This window comes from Planococcus citri, chromosome 5 (assembly GCF_950023065.1).
Source record: "Planococcus citri chromosome 5, ihPlaCitr1.1, whole genome shotgun sequence".
In the NCBI taxonomy this organism is placed as follows: domain Eukaryota; kingdom Metazoa; phylum Arthropoda; class Insecta; order Hemiptera; family Pseudococcidae; genus Planococcus; species Planococcus citri.
The window spans coordinates 10758116-10782669 of NC_088681.1; the positions used below are offsets into that span (position 1 = coordinate 10758116).

General features: G+C 34.0%; 1 protein-coding gene and 1 long non-coding RNA gene across 2 annotated transcripts; one reads left to right on the forward strand and one right to left on the reverse strand.

The window, feature by feature from the left end:
* Window positions 1-15428: 15428 nt before the first annotated feature.
* LOC135846246 (uncharacterized) lies at window positions 15429-17981 on the reverse strand. Its single transcript, XR_010558927.1, has 5 exons — window positions 17694-17981; window positions 17302-17409; window positions 17013-17195; window positions 16559-16876; window positions 15429-15969 (listed from the first exon to the last, which is right to left on the reverse strand). It is a non-coding gene; the product is annotated as an uncharacterized LOC135846246 (long non-coding RNA).
* A 2514-nt stretch (window positions 17982-20495) lies between these two features.
* On the forward strand, window positions 20496-23525 carry LOC135847205 (uncharacterized). The gene is made up of 2 exons (XM_065366651.1): window positions 20496-20809; window positions 20904-23525. Exon 2 carries the CDS (start codon window positions 20916-20918, stop codon window positions 22893-22895), a length of 1980 nt encoding a protein of 659 aa, XP_065222723.1. The 5' UTR covers window positions 20496-20809; window positions 20904-20915; the 3' UTR covers window positions 22896-23525.
* The last annotated feature ends 1029 nt before the right edge of the window (window positions 23526-24554 follow it).

Here is a 24554-nt window from a genome sequence, read left to right on the forward strand (position 1 = left end):
TTTTTTAAAAAGAGAAGTTGGAAACAAAAATATCGAATAAAAAATTTTTTGAATTTTTTCATTTTGAGAATGGATGTAGTATGTATGTGAAAAATTGATAATTCAAAACGTAAAACATGATTTTTTATGCAAAAAGTTGATTTTCACAGCTTCAAAATTTTCAAATTTTAAAAGTTTTCAGAAAATAACAGAGCAAAATATTTCGAAAATTCACAATTCCTGAGGGGTAAACCAGCATTATTTTGGATTTGAGGAGTCAATTTTTCTACCCTTCAACTTCGGTTCGAGAAAAGAAAAGAAAAATGATCTAGCTCGAGCGAAGCGAGGGCGAAAGCTGTGGTGAATTTATAAAATGAAAGGTAAAACAACACCATTCCTGATTTTGATTAAATGACAGAATTATTTGAAAATTTGGAAAGAAGAAGGACCTTCGGGCAAAAAGGAGGACTTTTTACTGACTTTTTCGAAAAGAAGGACCCATAGGCAAAAAGACAAACTTTTATGTACTGACCTAGAAGGACAGGAACGACTGTTAGACACCTTGCTAAACATTGTTGAAATTTTAAAAAATGCAAAATTACGAGTTAGTTGAAAAATAATGCAAAAAGTAGTCAAGGTTTAGTAAGAAAAATTTGCCTGAAATGCTAAAAAAAATTGTAACACGAGAAAAACAAATCGTTAAAAATTTTGTCAAATACAAAAAAAAATGAAATTGTTCAAAAATGGAAAAAAAAACTTTTCAAATGACACAAAACTGATACAAAATGAATAAAATAAAAAGAAAATCCTTCAAAACGTAAGAAAAATTGCTTTAAATCATATTGAAGTTAAAAAAACTACTCCAACAAAATTTTTTTTAAAAAGTTCAAATTACACGAAAAATTATTAAACCGACGTAAACATTGTTAAAATAAAAAAAAAAAATTGAAAATGCAAAATTACGAGTAGGTTGAAAAATAATGCAAAAGCCGTCAAAGTTAAGTAAAAAAAAATTGCTTAAAATTAATGCTAAAAAATCGCAACATGAGATTTTGTCAAATATAGAAAAAAAATGTATAATTGATCAAAATGTAAAAAACTGTTCAAATGGCACAAAAATGACACAAAATGAGTCAAATGGACTGAAAATTGTTCAAAACGTAAAAAAATTGCTGTAAATTGCATCCAATTTGAAAAACTACCAACAAAATTTTTTAAAAAAATCTTTAAACAGACATACGAGTAGGTAAACATTGTTCAAATAGAAAAACAACAAAAAATTGCTCAAATGTGACAAAAATCATCGCATCGACATAAAAATCACACGAATATGATCAATGTTGAAATTATTGATAAAAATGATAAAATAAGCTATGATTTTCCCAACATCGTCATTTACGTAGCCTACCCAGCACTCGATCCAATTTACCAATATCAATCAACCACGATAACTTTGTGTTTACATTATTTTTAGCCATCGAATCAGACTCGTTTTATATACATTGTGAACGGATATTGTTTTCCATGGCCTACATCTGGTGATACGAAATCAATTACACAGACGTAATCATCGACAACGGAACCATTAAAATGCAGACAAAAGAACAAGGAAAGAAAAAAAACTTTAAAAGTTTCCTTGCGTTAGTTACATTGCGGACGATTCGTCGATACCTATACTGACAAAAATGACAATACACTAGAACCGAAACATTGATACTTTCTATTAAACGAAAAAAAAAAAAACTCATCAAATGATTACTATCGTTGGCTGCAGACACCGATACGTATATCGACACGTTGAAGGTAATAAAATTATTATAATACAAATTGATATTCGTTTTATGATTAGTCGATGTAGGTATTTAAAGTGGAACTGTTCAAGTGTTTACGTAGGCTATACAATTGGCGAACAGACGACGAGAAGAATCGTAGTGTTCTCCCATGCAGAGTCATAGGTCTTTCTGTACCATAGGTAAAGGTATATACCTACATAAAAGCAGTGTTATAAAGTAAACAAGCGAACGTAATTAATCGCTTAGCTGGATTATAATGTACAACAACAACGACAACAAAACTGCATCGTGTCTGTGTATGTGTGTGTGTGTGTGTGTTCGCGACTCGTTAACGGCGGCGGCTCATATACTCGTACTCGAGTTATTAATTAAATAATCAAATGTATAAAATAGATAAAGCGTTGGCACGCGAACTTGCACAATATCACATAAGAAGGCGCGAGCAGGCGGCCCTTAAAAACGATGCATTATTCCGCCACTCTGCCAGCGCCACAAGAAAGAAATTCTTTTATACGAGTAAATAACGAGAAGCCTGCAGAACGAGCCGAGCCGAGCTGAGCCATGACAGAGAGAGGAAAAACATAAACCTCTAGCTGCTTTTCGGATTGCACTGTAGACTATTAAAAGTGGCGTAATATGGATCGTAAAATTCTCGGTAGGTTGTTTCGATTGATGCACTTCTTACAGAAGGAGATTTTCTTCGCTCTTATAGTACGTCTCATAGGGAGATAAAAATAGTATCGGTTTGATCCTATATTTTTAAAGACCCACCACACCGCTAAGGTAGGTACGAGTAAAATGCAGGAAGTTTTCATTAAAAGGAAAACTTTTTATGTTCGTGGTAAAAATTCGTCGAATACGATTTATTACCTACTCCAAGCTGTGTAGTAACTTTCGCCAAGTCGCTTCTGTCTGCTAATCGGAATTGCACGTCCACGTACGAACTACCAAGTAATCAAAAGTATCGAATGACCTCGAATTCCGCCAGAAAATCGATTCCATTTCTTCGTTGCAGCATTACGAGTATGTATTAACGGAACTAGAATGTAAAAAATCACCCCTCTAGGGTAACACCTGACTTCCTTCAACGATAGAAAAAATTTATTCGATTTTTCATAACGTTATCGAAGCCATGACTCTCGAGTCTCGTACATGGTAGCGGTCAGTGCCATGGCTCTGGTATTAGTAATCATTATGTAGGCGATCGTCGATCTTGTGTAGGTAAATTACTCTCATTTACCTCTATACCGATATACGTGTGTAATCCCATAGAGGTTCGAGTGTTGTTTTTTTTTTCTTCTCGTACGTATTTATCGTAATTTAAACCGTACAGCTATTTATTTCTATGGCAAAATCGAGCAAATTTATGTTGTAATTGGTATTTTAAATTCGCCCTTGTTATATGTAGGTACTCGTAGTAGTATCTGCAATCCGAGCAAAATGTGTCCGTTCGTTCGTCTTAATGACAATTTATTCGCGTAGCAAAATCGTCCCCCGCAGCTTATAATTGGATTCTAGCGCAATTGTTCACCATCATGAGTCACAGCAACTAGGATAACGAAGAAAATGACGATGGGAATGGCGTAATATGCGAAATTTTTAATTAACGCGACAGCTGCGGACGAAATACGTGCGATTTTTAGTTGGAACGGCGCGGTGTGGCGAATTTGTTGAAATTTTGGGTCACTTGAGAGTTGTTTCGAAGTGTGGTTCGAGTTGGTTTTCGTTGATGTAGATCGTCGTTCGCATACGATGGGATCCATTCTTGTGCAGATAATTGTCCTCTTGATTGGCGAAATTCTTTCGACTGCTTCGAGTGAGCAGATTTCCAGACGTATGCAAAGGTTCGTTGTCATTTTTCTGCTCGTTCGCGAGTGATTCGTTATCGTTCCTTCGGCAATTGGCTGAGGTCATTATCCGATAGATTTCTGCAGAAGTTCTGACTTATTCTTGTACATCAGCTCGTTTGTAAACGATCTAGTTGTAGTAGCAATTATTCGATCATTTCATGAACGATTCACATTTCCAACGAACGGCGATTTTCTCATCCTTTAGTAATCTTATTGGAGAGATTTTAGTAGTTAATAAATCTTACAGGAGTCTGGAACAAAGCAGGAGCTGTAGCTCATAACTGAAATAAAACTGAACTTATTTCCGACATTCAAACTGGAATATTGGAACACTTCATGAATGACCGGAACAACTCAAAACAGAACAGCAGAATCGAAACAAGGAATAAGTATTTCAGCCTTCCAACAATTCCTCGCATTTTCATGTTCAAAGTTGAGGTTCAATTTTTGATTCGTCTGCTTAAAAAAGAAGAAGAAAAGAAAGAAAAACACGAGAAGAAAAAAAACACTCAAAACAGCGGAAATGAGGAGGGGGGTAACGATGTACCTAATCAATTTTTTCTCAAAAAAAACGACTACCTCCAACAATCAAAAACAGTTCAGGACTTGTACTCAACCCCCCCCCCCCCCCAAATATATATCTTAAGCAACCTAAACAGCTCGGAAAAAAAAACCAAAAAGATAAAACGTGAGCAAAACATTTTAATGCAGGAAAAAATCACCCCCCTCCAAAAAAAAAAAAACAAAGCAACATTACAAGTATTCTGGTTTTTCATTTTAAAAAGTTGAACATGCAATTTTGAAGCTTTTTCACAAAAAATCGAGACTTTCGGATAATTTTATCGATAAAACTTAGCAATTCTGTTAAAAATCGAAAATTTTGGACAACGCTGCAAAAAAAGCAAGGAATTTTACAATATTTTAGCAAAATGCAGCGGAGAGATAATTGGCAAAAAAAGGATATTTTTTGTCAATATTTGGAAGAAAAGCGACACTTCTTCTGGATAATTTTCGGCGAAAAAAGTGAAAATTTTAAGCAAATTTTAATTTTTCCCCAAAGCGAGAATCATTGCCAAAAAGCAAAAAAAGTTGACAATTTTAGCAAAAAGTAGAAATTTTTGAAAATTATTGAAAAAGAAATGGACACTTTTTGCTATTTTTCCCCAAAAGGGAGTCTTCTTTGCATTTCAGGTAAAAAAACGAGACTTTTTTCGTAATTTTTGACAATTTTAGCATAAAAAACTAAGCTTTTCAATTAATAAAAAGCCAGAATTTTTAGCAATTTCCGGCAAAAAGTAGGACAATTTGTTAAAAAAATCAAAACTTTTTGGAATTTCTTTTTCAATTAACGACAATTTTCACAAATTTTGCTTTAAAAAATGTAAGCTGTCAATTTTCGAAAAAGCGAGATTTTTTTTGGAAAAAACAAGACTGATAATTTTAGCAAAAAGCAGAACTTTTCGACAAATATTGGCCAAAAAAATCATACTTTTACGCTGTTTTAGTCTAAAAAGCGAGACTTGTATCAATTTTTTCGGCGAGAAAGTGAAACTTTTGCGTAATATTGGTGTGGAAGGGGGAAGAAAGGGCCAGAACGGTAGCATCGAAAAAAAAAACAAAACAATATCATAAATTTAAACGTTTCGATTTTCAATTTCAAAAGGATCAACTATTTTGAAACTTTTTGATAAGAAAACGAGACTTTTAAACAATTTTAGAGGGAAAAGGACTTTTTGAAATTTTTTGAAAAAAATTGACAATTTGAGCACAAAGTAGGACTTTTTGAGAATTATACCGGCAAAAAATTGATACATACTTTTTGGCCATTTCTGGCAGAAAAGCAAGACGTTTGAAATTAATCCGAGGGAGGAGGAGGAGGGGGTGAAATTTTTCAAAAATTTCGCTAAATAGTGAGAATTTTTGTCAAAAAGCAAGATTTTATAACTTTAGCAAGAAACAGCAAATTTGGAAAACGAACTCACTTTTTTTCGCAATTTTTTTTTCGATAAGTTAGATTTTTTTAATTAGTAATTTTTGGCAATTTCAGCTAAAAAGCGAGAATTTTCATTAGCTAAAAAGCAAACACTTCTGCCAATCTTTGACAAAAATAAGACATTAGACATTTAAGTATACAATTTTGGGAAAAAATGAAACTTTTCGAATTTTTTTGCAAAAAAATACAATTTTTAGTAACTTTGGCACATAAAAAAACAAGAATTTCTGACAATTTTTAGCAAAAAACATGACCGACGATTTTTAATTACAATTTGCTTATAGTTTAACAAAAACCAGAACCTCTTGGCATAGATAATTTTCAAAAAAATTACACTAGTTATCGCAATGTTTGTTGAGAAGGCGAGACTTTCCTCCTTCCTCAATTTTTCGATCAGAAAACGAGTTTTTGAGGGCACAAAAGCGAAACTTTTCGGTAATTTTTAGAAAAAAGATATGAAGACTTTCACTTGGTATGGAGTAGTGGTGATATTACCATCAATATTTTTTACTTCAAAATGTATACTTGAAAAATTGAATTTTCGAAAATTTGAAAAAAAATCAGCGTTGATCAGACGAGTTGCTTCAAATTTCGTGTCTTCGAAGTTGTACAAAGAATACAGGAGAGAACTTCAGTAGTAGATAAGATGATAACACTTTGGTAACCGGAACTGGAACGAAAGTATCAAAAATATTAAAAAATCATTCTAGATCTAGCTCCAGAAATCTTATTCAGCCGCAGCGTTTGCCAACGGATTCTCAACTAAATATTCAGAAATCTTCAACAGGCAACCGTAGTCCCAGGGTTTGAAATCTCGAAGAAAACCAACGCATATTTCACCGGACTTTCCGTGCATTCGAAATGAATCATTCGATATCCTCAGCATTCAACTACTGGTCAGATACCTGGCTATTTCCTATATTCTAGATACAAACGCAGAATACAGACAACACACAATCAAACCACAGGAAGACGATCTAGAAATCTAAGGAATCAACAGATTGTCAATCAACAGTCCCAAAATCATCAACTAATATAAAACACCATTACACAACAACACAAAACAACAGTTTTTCACTTCATCCATACCAAATTCCAACATATACATACACGAGTACTGAGTAGTCAACAACACGCAGATCTAGGCTGATACATCATCATTTTACATTCACAGGGACCAGGATAAAGAACTTGAACCATTGTTCTGATGGTTCGAGAACAGCAACCAGCAAGATCGTTGCACCTGTTCGATTAAAGTCCCTAAGGCCTAAGTTGTAAACAAAATTCAAATTAAATCAATCAAACACTTACGTTTCGCAGATCTCGAATCATCATTACGTATCTTCAACTCAACAACTGAAATCGGGATCGCCATCACCGGAAATAATCGATCACTTCGAACTTTACGAACAAAAGCACACACGAACATGAACACATAAACTCGCGTAAGTATAGGGTATGTATTACACGATATTATTCGAAAAATTACCGTAGAATTGGGCCTATTTTCAATTCCAAACCTTGTTTGGGTTCGATCACTGTGCCAGATTCATGATGGGATTCAGTCACTGGGATGAATACTACGATCTACGACGCGATTCAAACTATCGAAACAAAGATGTGAATAAAATAAACATCGACGTAGAATAATCCGCACGAATATAACACATTTTTCAAACAAATATCGCAGAAAACGAACAAAACGACAAGTTCTTACCGAATTTTATCAAAACGACACCAAAACTGAAGTTTGTTTATGTTTGTACCGCCATTTTGAAAAATCGCAGGTGTTCTGATGACGTCACGAGGTGTTTTCCAAATTGCTGCTTTGAGTTTGTTGTCATCTCGTTAATTTCATCTGTGATATTGATGAATTCGATGTTTTTCATTTTTTATTTTGAGCAATCAGATCAGCAATTTTCTGATTTCTCTTGTGAAAATTAAGAAAATAATTGCAATGCTGACTCAGTAAGCTTGAATGAAGGTTTGAAGCTTCAGCTGAAACCTGAAACAAAAAAATAAAACATAAATATTCCACTCCCCCCTATCTGAATTACAACAGAAAAGTGAAAAACTGAAAACTATTATGAAATGAATATTCGTAAACTGTTGAAAATATATTCTAGCTTTCGAGTTGCATCTTGAATGAAATTATCACTATTATCAGAATTGGATTTTGTTTTATCGTTCTGGTAGGGGGAAGGAGGAGCGAGGAAGGCCGAAGGGACAAAGAACTTAATTTCCGACTTTCTGAGCGTTTCTAATTTCTACGAAAGAATCGAAAATAATAAATAGAAATTAGAAAACTCTTCACCTAAACCTAGAACCGAATAAAAAAAATATATGACACGTAATTCGAAGTGAAAACTTGAATGTTAAAATCAAGTCAACAAAACGAAAAATAAAATCACAACGTTCCTCATTATTTTCAAAAACTCTGAAAAACAGCACCTTCATTTACCCCTCAAACACCCTTAAATTTTTTTTATCTCTACTAAAACGACGAATAGCTCATTCCGCACACTAATCTTACGCCATCCAGCTTTAAAACGCCAATTAATCATAATAACTATAAAAAAATTAATTAAAAATAATAACGACTCGAAAACGAAACGCCGAGCGATCGTAAAATCAAAATTACACGATAAAGCAAAAGCCTACTCGTACACTACAGCTCAGCAGGGTTGGCATTCCGCTATTTTTATACATATAAATTAATCGTACACATTTAAACCGATATAATACTAGTACAAAGTCGGTAGTAGTTACTCGTACGACATATTTATATGTATGAAAATATAGGACAAAAGTATATTATGCCTTATGATACTCGTACGCCATCGTAACATTTAAGATTTGGTATTTGGTAATTCCTAGTTGAAAATATTATTTCCGAGTACGATTTATTTGCATATAAATGTATCTCGCCTTTTATAATAAATATAAAACGGCTACAAAATATGTCCATAAAATCGAGATATAAAATGAACAAGCAGGAGCCTTTTGATAACTAAAACTCTCCAGCTTCACTGTGCGTTAAGTCTTCCGTACACTATGGTATATATAAAGGATGAGTAAAAAAGGAAAGAGTAAACGTTACAACCGGGGTCTTATGTATTCAGTGCTTGCCAACGCCAGCATCCCTTCGTCGCTATAGCGTATTGACCATGTAAATATTTTTCTCATACTAGCGGAAAAACACTCGCAAGTCCGCAGCATTTACGTATGAATAGAATCGAGTAACGAGTACGAATGTAATTCGACTCGCGTACGTACCTATCTGTACGGTTAACTATAGGCAGTAGGAATAGGAAAAGACCACTTGTAGCGAGTGGAAATCGCTATTTGAGCTACACTGATCCGAGCTTAATATTTTGGGCGGCTGGATTTCGGCGCAGAGGTACGCGGTACGGCGTTAAGACCCCTATAATAACATTATATTAGCGCGTCAGGTTTATAGCTTTATGCGTAACTGTTTGAAATTTCTCCAAAAGTAATACGGTGGCTGAAAAGGGGCATTAACGGAGTAAAAGTCGTAAACTTTTCAAAGGCTTTTCATTTATTGCGGAATGTGCCTTTGACGATTGTTAGCAACTTTTAAAACTTTCGTGCAAAAAAAAAAAGCAAGCAGCAGCAGCCAGCGAGTAGCGTAGGACTGTCATTCGGTTTATTCCGGATTGTAATCATTCGTCCGTAAGTTATTACCGGCCGATATTTTCGAATTCCGATTCCGTTCGTTGGACGATTTTCGCTCTCTCTTCCTATACAACTCAACGAGGATGTAAAATTGAAAAAAAAAGCTCACCATCGTAAACCTCCCTCCACCTCTTCTTGGCAAGATCGATTACTCCGCAACGTAGGTAGAGGTACCATAGGCTATCTCTTAAACGTTATTTTAATCCTGTAAACATAAAATAAACATTGTGAAAAAATCTCCTAAGTGGAAAAAAACCAGCTTAAACCCTTTTCCGATAGTATTTGCATTGTTAAAATGATAATTTCCTAACGAGAGAACGACGCGGATGCGGCTGTGCTGTGCTGTGCCAAAAATAAAAGGGTTGAAAAGTTTTAACGAAATTTTTTTTTATTTACTTTCTCGTCGTACTCGTTTGTTCGGTCTACTTTTTCTCTTTCTCCTACTGCGAACACCCTCGTGAGTTCGCTCCTCTTCGTTTTTTCTTTTTTTTTTCACCAATTTAATTTCCGCTTATTAGTCCACCTTTTTGAATGAATTTTAATATTTTTCCATAGCGATAATTCCGTTATAATTTTGTTTTAATTAACAGCGTAGGTACTTTAGGTCCCAATATGAATAGGGGAGATCGACGAGCACACCGCGGATACGACGAATAAGCCACGTTGATAGACTATATACGATGGGGGTGGCGGAATTTTTTTAATTTACTGTTTTATTATTGTTCGTGGGACAAGCGAGGTTCAATGAGGAAATAGGGCATTTTTTTTAACGATGGTGTTTGTAAAATGGTACCTAGCAGGGGTGTAAGAATATAGGTATGCAAATAAGATAGGTATGTTGAAAAATATCAGGGGTTTTTGTATTTTAGAAAAATATTGGAGATCATGTGAACAGGATGTTTATTGCCAAACGTGAATTTTTCACAAAAGTTCGAAAAAACAAAAAGGTTTCATATTTTCCTCAATTATGATTATTTAAAAATTTCAAAAAATCATCGAAATGAGATCTCAACCCTCTAAAGAGAGAGGAGAGCGGTACAAGTATCATCAATTTTGATGAAAATTCTAAAAAAAATAGAATAAAACAAAGCCCACATTTTTTTTCAAATTGAAATTGAAGGAGAGGGCTGAATAGTAAGTGGAAATTCGAGCTAAGCACACTCAAAAACTTAACAAACAATGTGCCACGTATAAATTCAAATTTTTGGGAATTTTTATCATTTTGAGTGGGGGGGGGGGAAATAAGTAAATACGTATTTGGACTAAAAGCACATTTGAATCAGTAAAATAAAATACATCACTTTTATTTTGAAGTCCTTTTTGAATTTTACCAAAACGGTGGATCTTCTCCCCTCCCCCACCATTAAATTTTTTCCCCTGAAAATCTGATCAAAAAGTGCCTTTATATAGGAGAAAAAGTGCAATTATTACAATTTTGGGACCACTCTGTCAATTTTTGTACAGTTAACTTCCACTCGAAATTAAAAATTAAAAAAAAGTTGAACTCAACACTGAACTTTTAAAGCGAGCGCTCAAAGTTGAACTTTCACGAAAACGCTACAAAAATTGGACGTTGAAAGTTGAAATCCTATGCTTAAAAATTGAGCACTCAAGGGAAAAGCTCAAAAGCAAACGTTCAATACGAAAGATCACAATTGAACTTTCAAGGTGAAAGCTCAGAATGAACTCTGAATTTTCAATGTAAAAGTACAAGTTGAACTTTCAAAAATGAAATCTCAAAGCTTAACATACAAGTTTAAAGCCCAAAATTGACCTGTCAAATTGAAAGCTCAGACCTAAACTTTCAAAGTAAAGGGACAAGTTGCACTTTTGAGATGAGAAAAAATATGTGAACTTTCAAGGTCAAAGCTTAAAGTTCTGAATCAACATTTTAAATATGAGAAACAAAATTGAACTTCCAAGGTGAAAGCTTAAAATGCTATTTTGAAAAAGTAAGCTCAAAACTGAACTTTTAAGGTAAAAGTTCATATTGAACTTTCAAGATAAATGTTCACATTGAACTTTCAAAGTAAAGTACAAATTGAACTTTCATGGTAAAAGTTCACATTGAACTTTCAAGGTAGAAGTTTACATACAACATTCAAGGTAAAAGTTCGCATTGAACTTTCAAGATAAAAGTGCACATCGAACTTTCAAGGTAAAAGAACAAGTTTCATTTTTGAGATGAGAAAAAATATGCAAACTTTCAAAGTCAAAGCTCAAAGTTCAACTTCAAGTTGGAAGCTTGAATCAACATTTTAAAGATGAGAAACAAAATTGTACTTTCAAGGCAAAATCTTAAAATGCATTTTTCAAAAAGTAATCTCAAAACTGAACTTTCAAGGTTCAAGTTCACATTGAACTTTCAAGGTAAAAGTTCACATTGAACATTCAAGGTAAAAGGTCGCATTGAACTTTCAAGGTAAAACTTCTCATTGAACTTTCAAGGTCAAATCTTAAAGTTCAACTTCAAGTTGGAAGCTTCAATCAACATTTTAAAGATGAGAAACAAATTTGAACTTTCAAGGCAAAAGCTTGAAATGCATTTTTCAAAAAGTAATCTCAAAACTGAACTTTCAAGGTAAAAAAGTTTATATTGAACTTTCAAGGTGAAAAAGTTCATGTTGAACTTTCAAGGTAAAAAGTTTAAATTGAACTTTCAAGGTAAAAAAGTTTACATTGAACTTTCAAGGTGAAAAAGTTCATGTTGAAATTTCAAGGTAAAAAAGTTTATATTGAACTTTCAAGGTGAAAAAGTTCATGTTGAAATTTCAAGGTAAAAAAACTTTTATATTGAACTTTCAAAGTAAAAAAGTTCATATTGAACTTTCAAGGTTGAAAAGTTCATGTTGATGTACAAGGTAAAACAGTTCATATTGAACAGTTGAGGTAAAAAAGTTCAATATGAACTTTCAAGGTAAAAGTTCACATTGGACTTTCAAGGTAAAAGTTCACATTGAACTTTCAAGAAGAAAGCGTATACAGGAAAAATTTCAAGTTCAAAGGTCAATTTTGAATTCTCACGGTGAAAGGTCAAGGTTAAAGCTGAATTTTTAACATAAAAGCACAAATTAAATCCTCAAGGTGATAACATAAAATTGAACTTTCAAGTTCAGAGCTTGAACTGCCAAATCAAAAGCTCAGACTTGAACTTTCGAGGGGAAGGATCAAAATTGAACCTTCAAAAAGCTCAAAATTGAAACTACAAGATGAAAATCGAAAATTTATTCAAGGAGTAACATGAAAATCAACATTCCAAAATAAAACTCAAGTAAAAGCAGAAAAGCACAAACTGAACTTTCAAAATGAGAGCAGATGAGTAAACCTTTGAACTTGAAGCACCAATTGAATTTTCAAGGTGAGAATATAAAATGACTGAACTTTCAAGTCGAGAACATGAAACGCAACAGTTTAATAAATTGCAATTTCAAGGTCAAAGTTCAAATTTCAACTGTCAAGTTGCAAGCTCAAAGCTGAACTTTCAAATTACATTCATACAATAAATTGAAATTTCAAAGAGAGGATACATGTATTATAGTTGAGATCTTGAAATTGAACTGTCAAATTAGAAAATGAAAATTGAACATTCAAGATGCAAGATTGTAAAAATTTGAGCTTTCAATGCGAAAGATGAAAATTGATATTCCAAGCAGGAAGCTCAAAAATTAACTTTCAAGTATCATGGTAAAAGCTAGATTTCATCTTTCAAAATGAGATCATCAAGGTGAACTTTCAAGGTCAATACCTGTGTGGAAAGTTCAACTTTCCATGCCGAAGTTGAAAGTTGCTTTATCAAGATGAAAACTAATGATTAAAATTGAAAAACACAAATTCAGGGTGAAAGCTCAAAATTTGACAGTCTCCTTGATCAAAAGCTCAAACTTGAACTTTCAGGAGGATACCAAAATATTCAGCCTTCAAGGTTTAAATGTCAAAATTAAGATTTCAAGGTGACAGCTTAAACTTCAACTTTCCTAAACAAAGCTTCAAAGTTCAACTTTCATAGCAAAAGCAACAAATTGAGATTTTAAAAGAGCTAAATAATCAACTTTCAAAATGAAATAATTAATTGAACTTTCAAGACAATATCGCAAAAGTGATTTTTTAAGGTCATATGAGCAAAGTTCAACTTTCCAACCGAAAGCTGAAAGTTGAACTTTCAAGGTAGAACCACAAAATTGAACATTTAAGGCAAAATCTCAAAATTAAACGATCAAATCAAAAGCTCAAACTCGAACTTTCAAAGGGAAAATGCAAAATTAGGCCTTCAAGGCGAAAGCTCAAAATTAAACTTTGAAGATAAAAGCTCAAAGCTCAGATTTCCAGGCAGAAGTTGAAAATCAAAATCTCAAGGTGCGTGAAAGCTCAAAATTTAATTTTTGAGGCAGAAAATCAAATCAGTACTTTTCAAGCTTTCAAAGTGAGGTCACAAAATTGAATTTTCAAAGTAAGAACACTATAAAAGTACAATATCAAACTTTTCGGAGTAAAAACTCCAAATTAAAATTTTCACAAAGGCTTTCAGAAAAATTCATATTTTGAGGAGTGAAAAAAACGATATTGTTTTTGCGAAAGTCCATTTTTTGGTTTCAAAATTACAGAATTTGAATGATAGATTTTTGGAATTTTCAAAATTCTAAACACAGAATTTTCCACAGCGCAATTCTCAACGAACTGAATCTTCTTATGTTGTAAATTTTTAAATGAACAAATCCGAACTTTCAAATTCATAAATTTTTCAACTTTGATATTATTGACGAATTGTTTTGAATTCAGTCGATTTTCAATTTTTCTACCAACGTTTGGACAATTTTGAAAAAATTTTCCAAAATCATAAAATTTGTTGATTTTTATATAAAATTTTTCAAAATATTTGAAAAATTTCACGCAGGTTGTCAAAATTTTCTAATTTTTGTGGCCCATTGACTACAAAAATGAGTATCCATCAATATTTTTGCATTGATATTAACGAACTAAGAAACAAGGGTGAGTTAGAATATGAATTTTTTCTAATGATGACTCACTTCGGAAAGTTTTCATGTCACATTTTGTAATCAATATGCAATTAGCTCCTCCTGCTCTCCATAAACCCGCAACTTTTCAACTTCTGGACTAAGTGGACAGCATTAAAACCTGTAAAAAATATTAAACATCCAAATTAACAACTTCAAAATAATTCTTTTTCACTCATTATCTAATTATAATCACCCCCTCCTCATCTCGACATCTGCCGAGCTTCAACTTCACACACATCGTATCTAATATTCGCGAACTCGCAACATCCATATAAAATATTCATAAATATTTACGTTTAAACTTTCAAGCACGTTGGTACAATTTGACACGACTAAACGTCGAAATTACCCACAAACTCGCATCTATCGTAACATTCGTAGACGCCAAAATCGTCCTCAGTCTCCATCATATTATATTACGATTCTCGCGTCAATAAACGAAGCAATTTCTAAATGAATTTAAATGACGAATATTGGAGTTTGAAAATCGACTATAACTTTATTTTTTACTATTGCCGTTCAATTTAGAAGATAAGTTTTTTTTTCTTCTTCTTTTTGTTACTAAGAAGGTAATATAGGTACGTATACGTTTTCCGTATTACCAAATAAAACCCAACATCGGACGGCACTTAAAGGCCGGAAAAAAGCAAGGAAATCGTAGTTTTATGTTTCTAGCGAGTAGTAAATCTCTCCTTATATCTGCGAGATATGTGTTTTCCTTACGTCCGTGTATAAGATGTGTGCGTGATACTTACATTTCTAAAGTGTGAGAAGTTTTCAGCACGTTTTTACTCGTATACAGTATACACACACACGACACGTCATATAAACGTTACTTAACCAGGATTAACAGTTGGCGAAAAAATTTACACCCTTTTTTACCAAACACGAGTACCTACCTACTATTTTATTATGTAACGAGTATCGACAACAAATGGCCATGATTTAGCGTTAGTCAAAAATTCTCGTTAGCAGGGGGAGGCAAAATGTCGAATTTTTCTTTTATCACTCGTTGTAAAAATATACTATAGTGGAATACATATCCAGGTACTTGCTCCATCCCACCTTAGCTTATGCAGTATAATAAAAAAGCAATAATATTTTTATAATGTTTTACTCCAGATTTTTTATATCGACCATCAAATTAAACATAAATTTTTTTTCGGCTGAAATCAACGATAAAGAAATTCAAACGGTTTTTTTCCTGCAGTTACCGACGAAGCTGCAGCCGAGCTGAGGGTTTTATTGCGAATCTGTGCTTTGGGGGTTGAAAAAGGGATGGCTTAGTTTCGAAGATTTATAAAACAAAGGTAGCTGTATCGAAATAATCGATTTTTTTCAATTTCGAAGAATAAATTGGGAATTAGAACGATGATGAATTTTTGTATAAACTTCACAACTCGACGTTCGTTCGATTTCCATCACTCTCCCCCTTCTTTCTGTGAAACAGAATCCATTGTATCGACGTAAACTAACCATTATCGACGCTGCGTAGGTAGATATGTCGCTGCTGTAACACGATATCTCGACGAGGTTAATAAGTCATCTTGTTTCTAATCAACTGCCACAAATAAGAACACATCCTTCATGAATTAATTACCGCATAGACTTAAACCTATGATTTGATACGGTTGACAGCGCACCTGTAAGACAAGAAAATTGATTAAAATTAATATTACAAAATAACATCACAATATACACACTCGGCCTACTCTTCGAACACTACATACATCGTGTTAAGGTCAAAAAATCATACACAACGTAGAACGAATACGACCCAAAAAAAATCTTCTTCAAGCTCATTCTCATTCTGCCAAAGCAAATTACAAACGAGAACAAAATCCCGCAAGATAAATAGTTTTTCGACAAAACTAAACATTCTAGTCGAAAATCAAACAATTCGAGTTTTGCGGTCGAACGAGGGAGGACGGGGGGGGGGAGGGGACGATGTGCAATTCGTCGGTATATTTCAGTCAAGATTTTCAACTTTTACTCTCGAGTGAAAAGTTATTGAAGCATATCTTTAATTAAATCCGTCTTCGGTTACATAAGTTAGCAAACACCAAACACGCAAAAAGGGGTGAAGGGTTAGCGATTATAACGTTCAAATAAACTAACCCTTGTTTAAGAGTTGCGCGTGCTTTTAAAAGAGTACCTATAGGAGTACGTAGCGACAATGCGGTGGTGGCTAGTCGAGTAAATAATATGCTACAGTTTTCGTTTTATACTAACGTGTACGAGTGTCTAGTCCCTTCAAGATGACCGTTATACAAACACCTTGGTTAAACACTTGTGATAGTTGAGTTCCGGTCTAACATGTTGCAGGAGTAGTATTAAGCGCGGATTTAGAATCCGTTTTCGAATCACCAGCAGAGTCCGATCTGCAAGCCGGAATTAATAAATTAATTCGCCAACGTACACGAGATGGTGGTAAGTTGATAAATTCGCTTGGTGGGTGATTCTTTCGCCGTAATTCGGGTTCGGTTTTGAGTGATTTAAGATGGAGGTTTGTTTACTCTGGACGTAGAATGCATCGGATTCGATTTTCAGCTGCGTACATATAATTTGGAAACAATACCGAAGGATTAGAATAATTGGCGAATAATAATTATTATTTCAATTAATAATCTATTAGCCGATCATATTATAATCGTACATTCATTTTTTATTACTGATCATTTCTTACTTCTCATTGTCAGATTCGAACGATTCATTCTGAATCAACATTCGATAAACGAACAGCGATTGATTGTTCCATTTCCATTCTCAAGTTTAAATTAAACTCCCATCATAGGTTATCTTATTCTACGTATTACAGTCGAGAACAGGAAAAAACACGTCAGCGATATCCTTTCCATCTTACTGATACCTATAGGAACAAAACACCATTCTTTGAACAAAAACTCTGCTACGGATTTCTTCGAGAAACGAACGATTATAAATGTCAAACGATTATGATTTTAAAATACATTTACCTACTTCATAATACTCGTAATAAACTTCAAGTAACTACATTGTATTGTCTTCTCTGTATTACCTTGTTCTTGAAGCAGCAGTCACAGTACAGACGTTCACCTTGATACCTACGGATTCAAAATTTTCTCGGTAAATTATCTAAATTAAGTACATTTAGGATGTATTCATTAAACGTAAATATCTGGCTTTTTTGGCAATGTTTATGTAAATTAAGTTTTTCAAGAATCTAATCTGCAGTTGGTTGAGTTTGTATGTAACGGATGAGCTTCGAAGATCGTCGGACGCCGAACGTATAATGAGATGATTCTTCAAAGTGTACCAATATTATTCGCTTATTTCATTCGTATAGTTTTTGGATGGATACCAGAACTTCATAAATGGGATATTTTACCTCTGCTGGTTGAAAATAAGATTGAATCTCGATATGGGATCCTGGAATTGGAGCTTTCGATCTACGTTGAAATCGCTGAGTGTTGACTGTTGAGGTTGAGCATTCTACGTTGAAATTAGAATCAAATACTTCAAGCTTCATGTCTGTAAAATTCAATTCATCAACTTATTATCACTAAGTTTTCCTTCAGAAACAAAACAAATAGCTATAAAAATCATCAACACATCAACTAATGAAGGAGTTGAAAAAAAAATCAAAAATGAAAACTCAATCACCACACCACCAAAAAAGTATCCACATTTGTTCAAATTAGAATTTTGTAAAGCTCTTTAATACAAGTATGGAAATAGATTATACTCTTAAGAAAGTCATAGGATTTTACGTAAGTTTTACGTACTGCGCAGTGCGCGAGCAAGCATCAAATCAGCTGTTCACGTACAACGTTGCACCCCATTGGTTGCTCCACCCACCTCCACCGCGTGACGACACCAACCTGCCATGCGCAGTACGTAATACATACGTAAAATGCTAAGACTTTCTTGAGAGCATAATCTATTTCCATACTTGTATTAAAGAGCTTTAGAATTTTGTTTTGGAATTTCAGTGTTACCACTTCACCATTCTTGAAAAAATACAGACGTCTCAGGACAGTGAGTTCAAAACGATCCCAACATGGCTGACTCCCATATATGACGTCACTATCACTGTTTATGATAAGGACTTGTAAATTTTACGCGATTCGCACGAGTATTGCACGTATTGGTATTGGAATAATGCAATAAATCTGAATGTTTAGCCGTTTTACCAGATTATTGGGTATGCTATGCACCTGTTGAAGTTGAACTACAATTATAATAACTTCTCAGTTTTCTCACCAACTAAACCACTACTCAATGTAGTTTTTTGGTGAAAGTATAAAAATTGAAATTGTCCATTGTTTGAAAATTATTATATGTAGAAGTCAAGTCAACATTTCGCAACTGATGAACATTTCGAACTTTTTTTCTGAGTTTCTAAGCATCTCATCTAATTAATTTAAATTCATTATGACTTATGAGTACCTTCTAGTTCAGTAGTTCTACACTACATGAAAAATCTTCATAACAAATAAAAATTGAGTAAGATGATTGATATTCATGTATATTTTGTATTCATAAGTTGAGTTGATGCGATTGTCATACTTGATCAATCAAAGGATAGAAAACTGCGCAAAAATGAATAAAGAAAATAGAAATACGTACTGAAGAATATGGTTACTTTAGAGATGGTGGTGAAATCGAAGTGACAAATGGGATATTAGATTGAAGTTTGAGATCATGAGATGATAGATTTAAAAAGTATGGAGTGTAATTAATTATAGACCTTTGAAGTCTGTTGTCTGTAGTAGTATCTATCTACAGCTTACAGTTTCATAAATTCTTCATGAAAATAAATTAAATTCATACGCAGAAATTGAAATGTGTCTTGAAAGTTAAATCTCGATTCTCAAAGCAAAGTTGAAATCAGATTCAGAATGCGAATGCGAATCGCGTAAATTTTCAAGTCCTTATCATAAACAGTGATAGTGACGTCATATATGTGAGTCAACCATGTTGGGATCGTTTTGAACTCACTGTCCTTAAAGCTCTTTAATACAAGTATGGAAATAGATTATGCTCTCAAGAAAGTCTTAGCATTTTACGTATGTATTACGTACTGCGCATGGCAGGTTGGTGTCGTCACGCGGTGGAGGTGGGTGGAGCAACCAATGGGGTGCAACGTTGTACGTGAACAGCTGATTTGATGCTTGCTCGCGCACTGCGCAGTATGTAAAACTTACGTAAAATCCTATGACTTTCTTAAGAGTATAATCTATTTCCATACTTGTATTAAAGAGCTTTAAGTGTTGCAAGAGTGGTGGTTTCAGCACTACCAAATACTATCAACTAACAATACTGGCAACTCCATTTAAAATACATTGAGCGTTTTTGTCGCAGCAAAAGCGCGATCTGAACGGCCTGGAAAAAAACTAACTCTAATCAAAAATTCTCTGATTGGTTGGTTCATAACTGGTTTGAATCTCGCGCGTCCGCGAGATTCAAATCAGCAAATCAGATGCTTGCGTAAAATTTAGTTACTTGCCAGGCCGCTAGGAGGATAAAACACCATTTTTTGATGGAGTTGCCAGTATTGTTAGTAGATAGTATTTGGCACTACTCTCACCTCTCACTCCTTACTCACTCCAAAGGAAATGTCAACACTCTTACTCCACTCCTACTCCACTCCTTACTCCCATTGTTTTTCATTATTTTTCAGGAATTTTGACTCTACAGATATTGAGTGATTGATTATCATTATATCCATAAATTAAAGGTGTAAGATGGTAAAACTCATATCAATAATTGATAAAATAGTATCATTGATGATAATAATGACTAATGAGAAAAACAGTAAAATAAACAACTAAAAAAATTGAAAATACTGAAAATACGTGAGTAACAGCAACATTTTGATGTAATTTAGTCACAAAATTAGGGGAAAAAAGAGGAGTAAGGAGTTTTGATTTGATTTGACAACACTCCAACTCCACTCCTACTCCTTTCAAAAATTCTCACTCCTTGCACTCCTTACTCCTACTCTTACTCCACTCTTGCAACACTGAAACAAAATTTTTAAAATTTTTTTCAAAATTATTTTTTTTTAATTTTTTTTTCAACATTCGAAAATCGAAAATCATAATTATTTTAAATGAAAGAAAAATATGGGGAATGACGGAATGACCGAATGAATAAAATAATTGGATAGTTAAATTCATTAAATCAAATCTCCATCGCTCGAGATGCTCAATTTTCCTCCTTCAAATAATTTGATAATAATCATAGATTTATCTGATTTTAGAATTTGAAATTCTATCAAGTACGTATCAACTGTATCAAAATGATCAAGTTTGGTGCCTCTACTTGAAGAATTATCAAGATATGAATCCGTACACACATCGTGTTTCCTTCTCTAGCTAAAGTTTCAACGGATTTACCTATTTCCATCATGTAAATTTCACTGAAATGAACGTAAATCCTACTTGAACCAACCTAAATATTGGTTCGAAATAACTCATCTACCTAATCAGTATTCGTAAAGTAAGTTTACTCTATTCTATTCATATTTTAAGCTGATACGAAGCAATACAAATGTATAAGTATAGCTTATGACTCACTCAACTTCGCCTTACAGATCTCACCAACCATGCTCACCAGATTACTCATAATTCTACCACTGATTTTCCACCAAATCACCTGCATGGAGATCACATTACCTTTCTCAATACTCTCCAGGAATCCGACATTCGTAGACAAGACGTTATTCTTATCCGAGCTCTTCAACTGTGACGATACCAGCATAATCCTAACATCACCAAGGGGATTTGGAAAAACCACCACGATATCGATGATCGAACTATTCTCTAGTATTGATCTCAAAGATGACGATATAAACTCCACTCAATTCAAAGTGCTCGGTCACGTTGATCCTTCTGCAATCTTCCAGAAAACATTGATCGCTCGCGATACCGAATTCATTCGCAGACATCAATCTCAATACGTTGTTTTAAAATTAGATATGGAAGTTGATTTCCCCGATCACCAAATTACTTCCGAATCAATTCGAGATAAATTACTCGACGTTTTACTAGAAGGAGTCAAAAAATACTCGACGATTTTACGAAATCATAATACTCAATACTGCCAAGATCCCAGCAAGGATTCGAATTCATCCACTAATTTGATTCCAGCCGAAGCCGAAGTTCAATTCTTGAATGAGTTCTTCTCCAGAAACATCTCCGTTTCTGATATTTCACTGGCTTTACGTGAAATTATACAGATTCTATCGAGATGCCTCGGTCGAAAAGTAATCCTACTTGTCGATAACTACGATCACGTTGCTGCAGGATTTCTGTCCAAGAACACAAACCTCGAACTCGAGAAATTTTACCACGAATTAAATACGATGTTGCATTACGTTTCAGATTTATTCTCAACGTCCACCTGTATGTTTAAAGCACTGATAATGAGCATCTCTGCAGCTCCATTGAGATGGGGAGTAAAACCAAAATTCGAATTTGAAACCATCTTCAAACACTACGAGTTCCTGGGATCGCATCGTTTCGTCGACTTCATCGGATTGAACGAAACCGAAGTCGAACAACTAGTAACAAAGTTTCATCTCGAAGCCGATGAAAAACTGATTCTATCAACGTACTACGACGCCTACCGAACGTATCCAGACAGCGACGTCTACCACAAATATCCAGACAGCAAGAAGATCTACAACCCGAGACATCTCACACGTTTCATCAAACTTTATCGTAAGCAAGTGATAGGAAACGAAGTACTATCGAACGTGTACAAAGAATCCTTCAAATACATCGGTTTCATCGGCGAACATTTGAATAATCGATCTAAACTGGAGTTGGAATTACTCGCAGTTATCTCCAATCAATCCCTATCATTGAATTACCGTTACACTCCTCCATTTTATTTACCAATAGTCAAAGAAATCATGAATTATCGGTTTTCCAGCGAATTGGCTATCACCAAGATGACGTGGTCTTATTTATTCGATCTAGGATTCTTGACTCCTTTTATAGGCAATTTATCTACTCGTAAACCCTATATTTACAAAATTGCTAATCAAGAAGCTCAACGCGTTTTGTACAAATTACTCATCGAGTATCATAACGAATCCAGACTACCGTTCAACGAAGTAGGTAAATGTTCCCAGCAGTTCGTTGTAAAAGACGTCATACTGAATAAGCAATCCATAGCGAGCCTATTCGGTCTGGTGGAAATGCTCTTAGGGAGATGTATCAACAACACAGCTCAATATGGACGTTCCAAAGACAACGAATTGAGGTATCAATCCATCTTGTACGCGTCTTCGTCGCAGTTTGCCAACTCCGAGTTCTTCGTTTCGACGATGCAGTTCCGTAATCGAGCCAATGATACGTTTTACGGAGTGTATTATTATAATACGAACGAGAAGGTTTGTTCGATAGTGATAACGAGGAATTGCGATGAACCTGGTAAAGTAGAAGATGTCTTGCTGAACGAAGCTGCGACTTCGTATTCTCTTCCTCATGCTGAAGTGAAGCATATCATGTATGCGGTGGTCAATGTGTTCAAGGATGGGCATTTGGAGACATTTTATGTCACCTATGAGAGATGTTAATGATTGAATAGAAGCTTTTTCTATCCACTTGAATGTTCAAAAGAAAAGAACAAATTTCCTGAATCAGCATCTCTGGAATTAAATAGGTACCCAGTTTCGGAGTTGTAAATCCTCGAATTCATGTTCAAAAAATTCCCACTACTTACTCCACAGTTCAAAATACTCTCAACTTGCAATATTCCCATCAACGCACGTGAACTTTCATTAACAGAATTACCATCCTACGTAAATAAATTGGCAATAAACCGCGTACCTACGTACGTTATTGGACGAGTATTCGATGTGAATAAACTTTCCAGTACCTACGCGGTGAAAACATCATACTCGTAAAATGTATATAAGGAAGTCGGTATACACACATAGGTCGATTTTGACCTTAAGAATTACCAAGGACAACGCGACGACTACTCCATAGACACAAATCAGAGATCGGTGTAGCTCGTTTCAACACTCGATAGAAATTCATTGTTGAATAGCATCCAAATAGCATTAATTTTAAAACAATCTATTCTTAAATTAACCCGTTAAAAATGTTCGAATCGGTGCCAAACAAATTTATAATTACGTTCGGTAACATTACCGAAAAAATATCTTTTGTTTTGGAAATTGGAATAAATTTTTCAATTCTAACGATCTGCTATCGTCTCCATCGTCAGACACTAACCGATGATGCTGGTTCACTTCCTAAAACGCAAACACGTGTTAGGTGTACGTCAAAACAAAATACTATGGATCTACCACCGTATTATAAGCTTAATCTGGCGTTGTCCTATACGCCTCACATAGTATAATTATAATGTGATAAATGATGATGGAATTTGTCGCGAATAAGCGTACATTTGTCCCCTTTTTGGCGGCGACGAATAATTATTATCAGCGTGAAATTCTCCGTGAAAATTCCGATCATCTTGGTCAATATACGACGACAGCCTTTTTCTAAGCCAAATATTTGGTAGGTATTTAACGCTGAAGCAGCGATGTGATTTAAACGAGAAAAATGGGGTCGAGAATTTCGGTATTTGGCTACTTTTCTGGTACATAATGATAAAGAATTTATTCGGTGAAAATATAAAGAGACTAAATCCACTTTTTCAAGTTTTCAGGAAACACAATTGAAAAACATTTATTCAAAAATCAAACAATTCCTGAGAAGCTACCTGGCTAAAATTTTAGGTCTTAAAGTTCTTATTTTTTTTTTTTTTTTTTTTTTTTTGTTGCTCGGCAAACTTGATTTACATTTTAAAATTCGGATAAAAATTTAAATTTCCAAAAAAAAAATCAATTTCTTGTAGATACGTAAGTACATATCTTCTACCTAGATATCTACCTCAAATTTAGTTTAAGCTCTGATTCGCCATGAAAAAGTCGAAGATCAAAGCCGGAATTCCAAAGCTGGAAGTTGAAATTAATTGAAAATTGAGAAAAAAGAGCAAACTGAAAAGATGAACAAAATCCAGCTATAAAATCTAGATCTAAGTTGAATTTTAAATTGTTGTTACGTATTTATAATATTATTTTCAGTTTTATTTTCAATTTTCAAATTCAAGTTTTATGTTTTCAATTCAACTTTAAGATAATCAGTTTCATTTTCTCAGAATTTCCGATTTTTTAATTTCAATATCAGTTTTGAATTCTATTTTCATTTTTTGGTTTTATTTT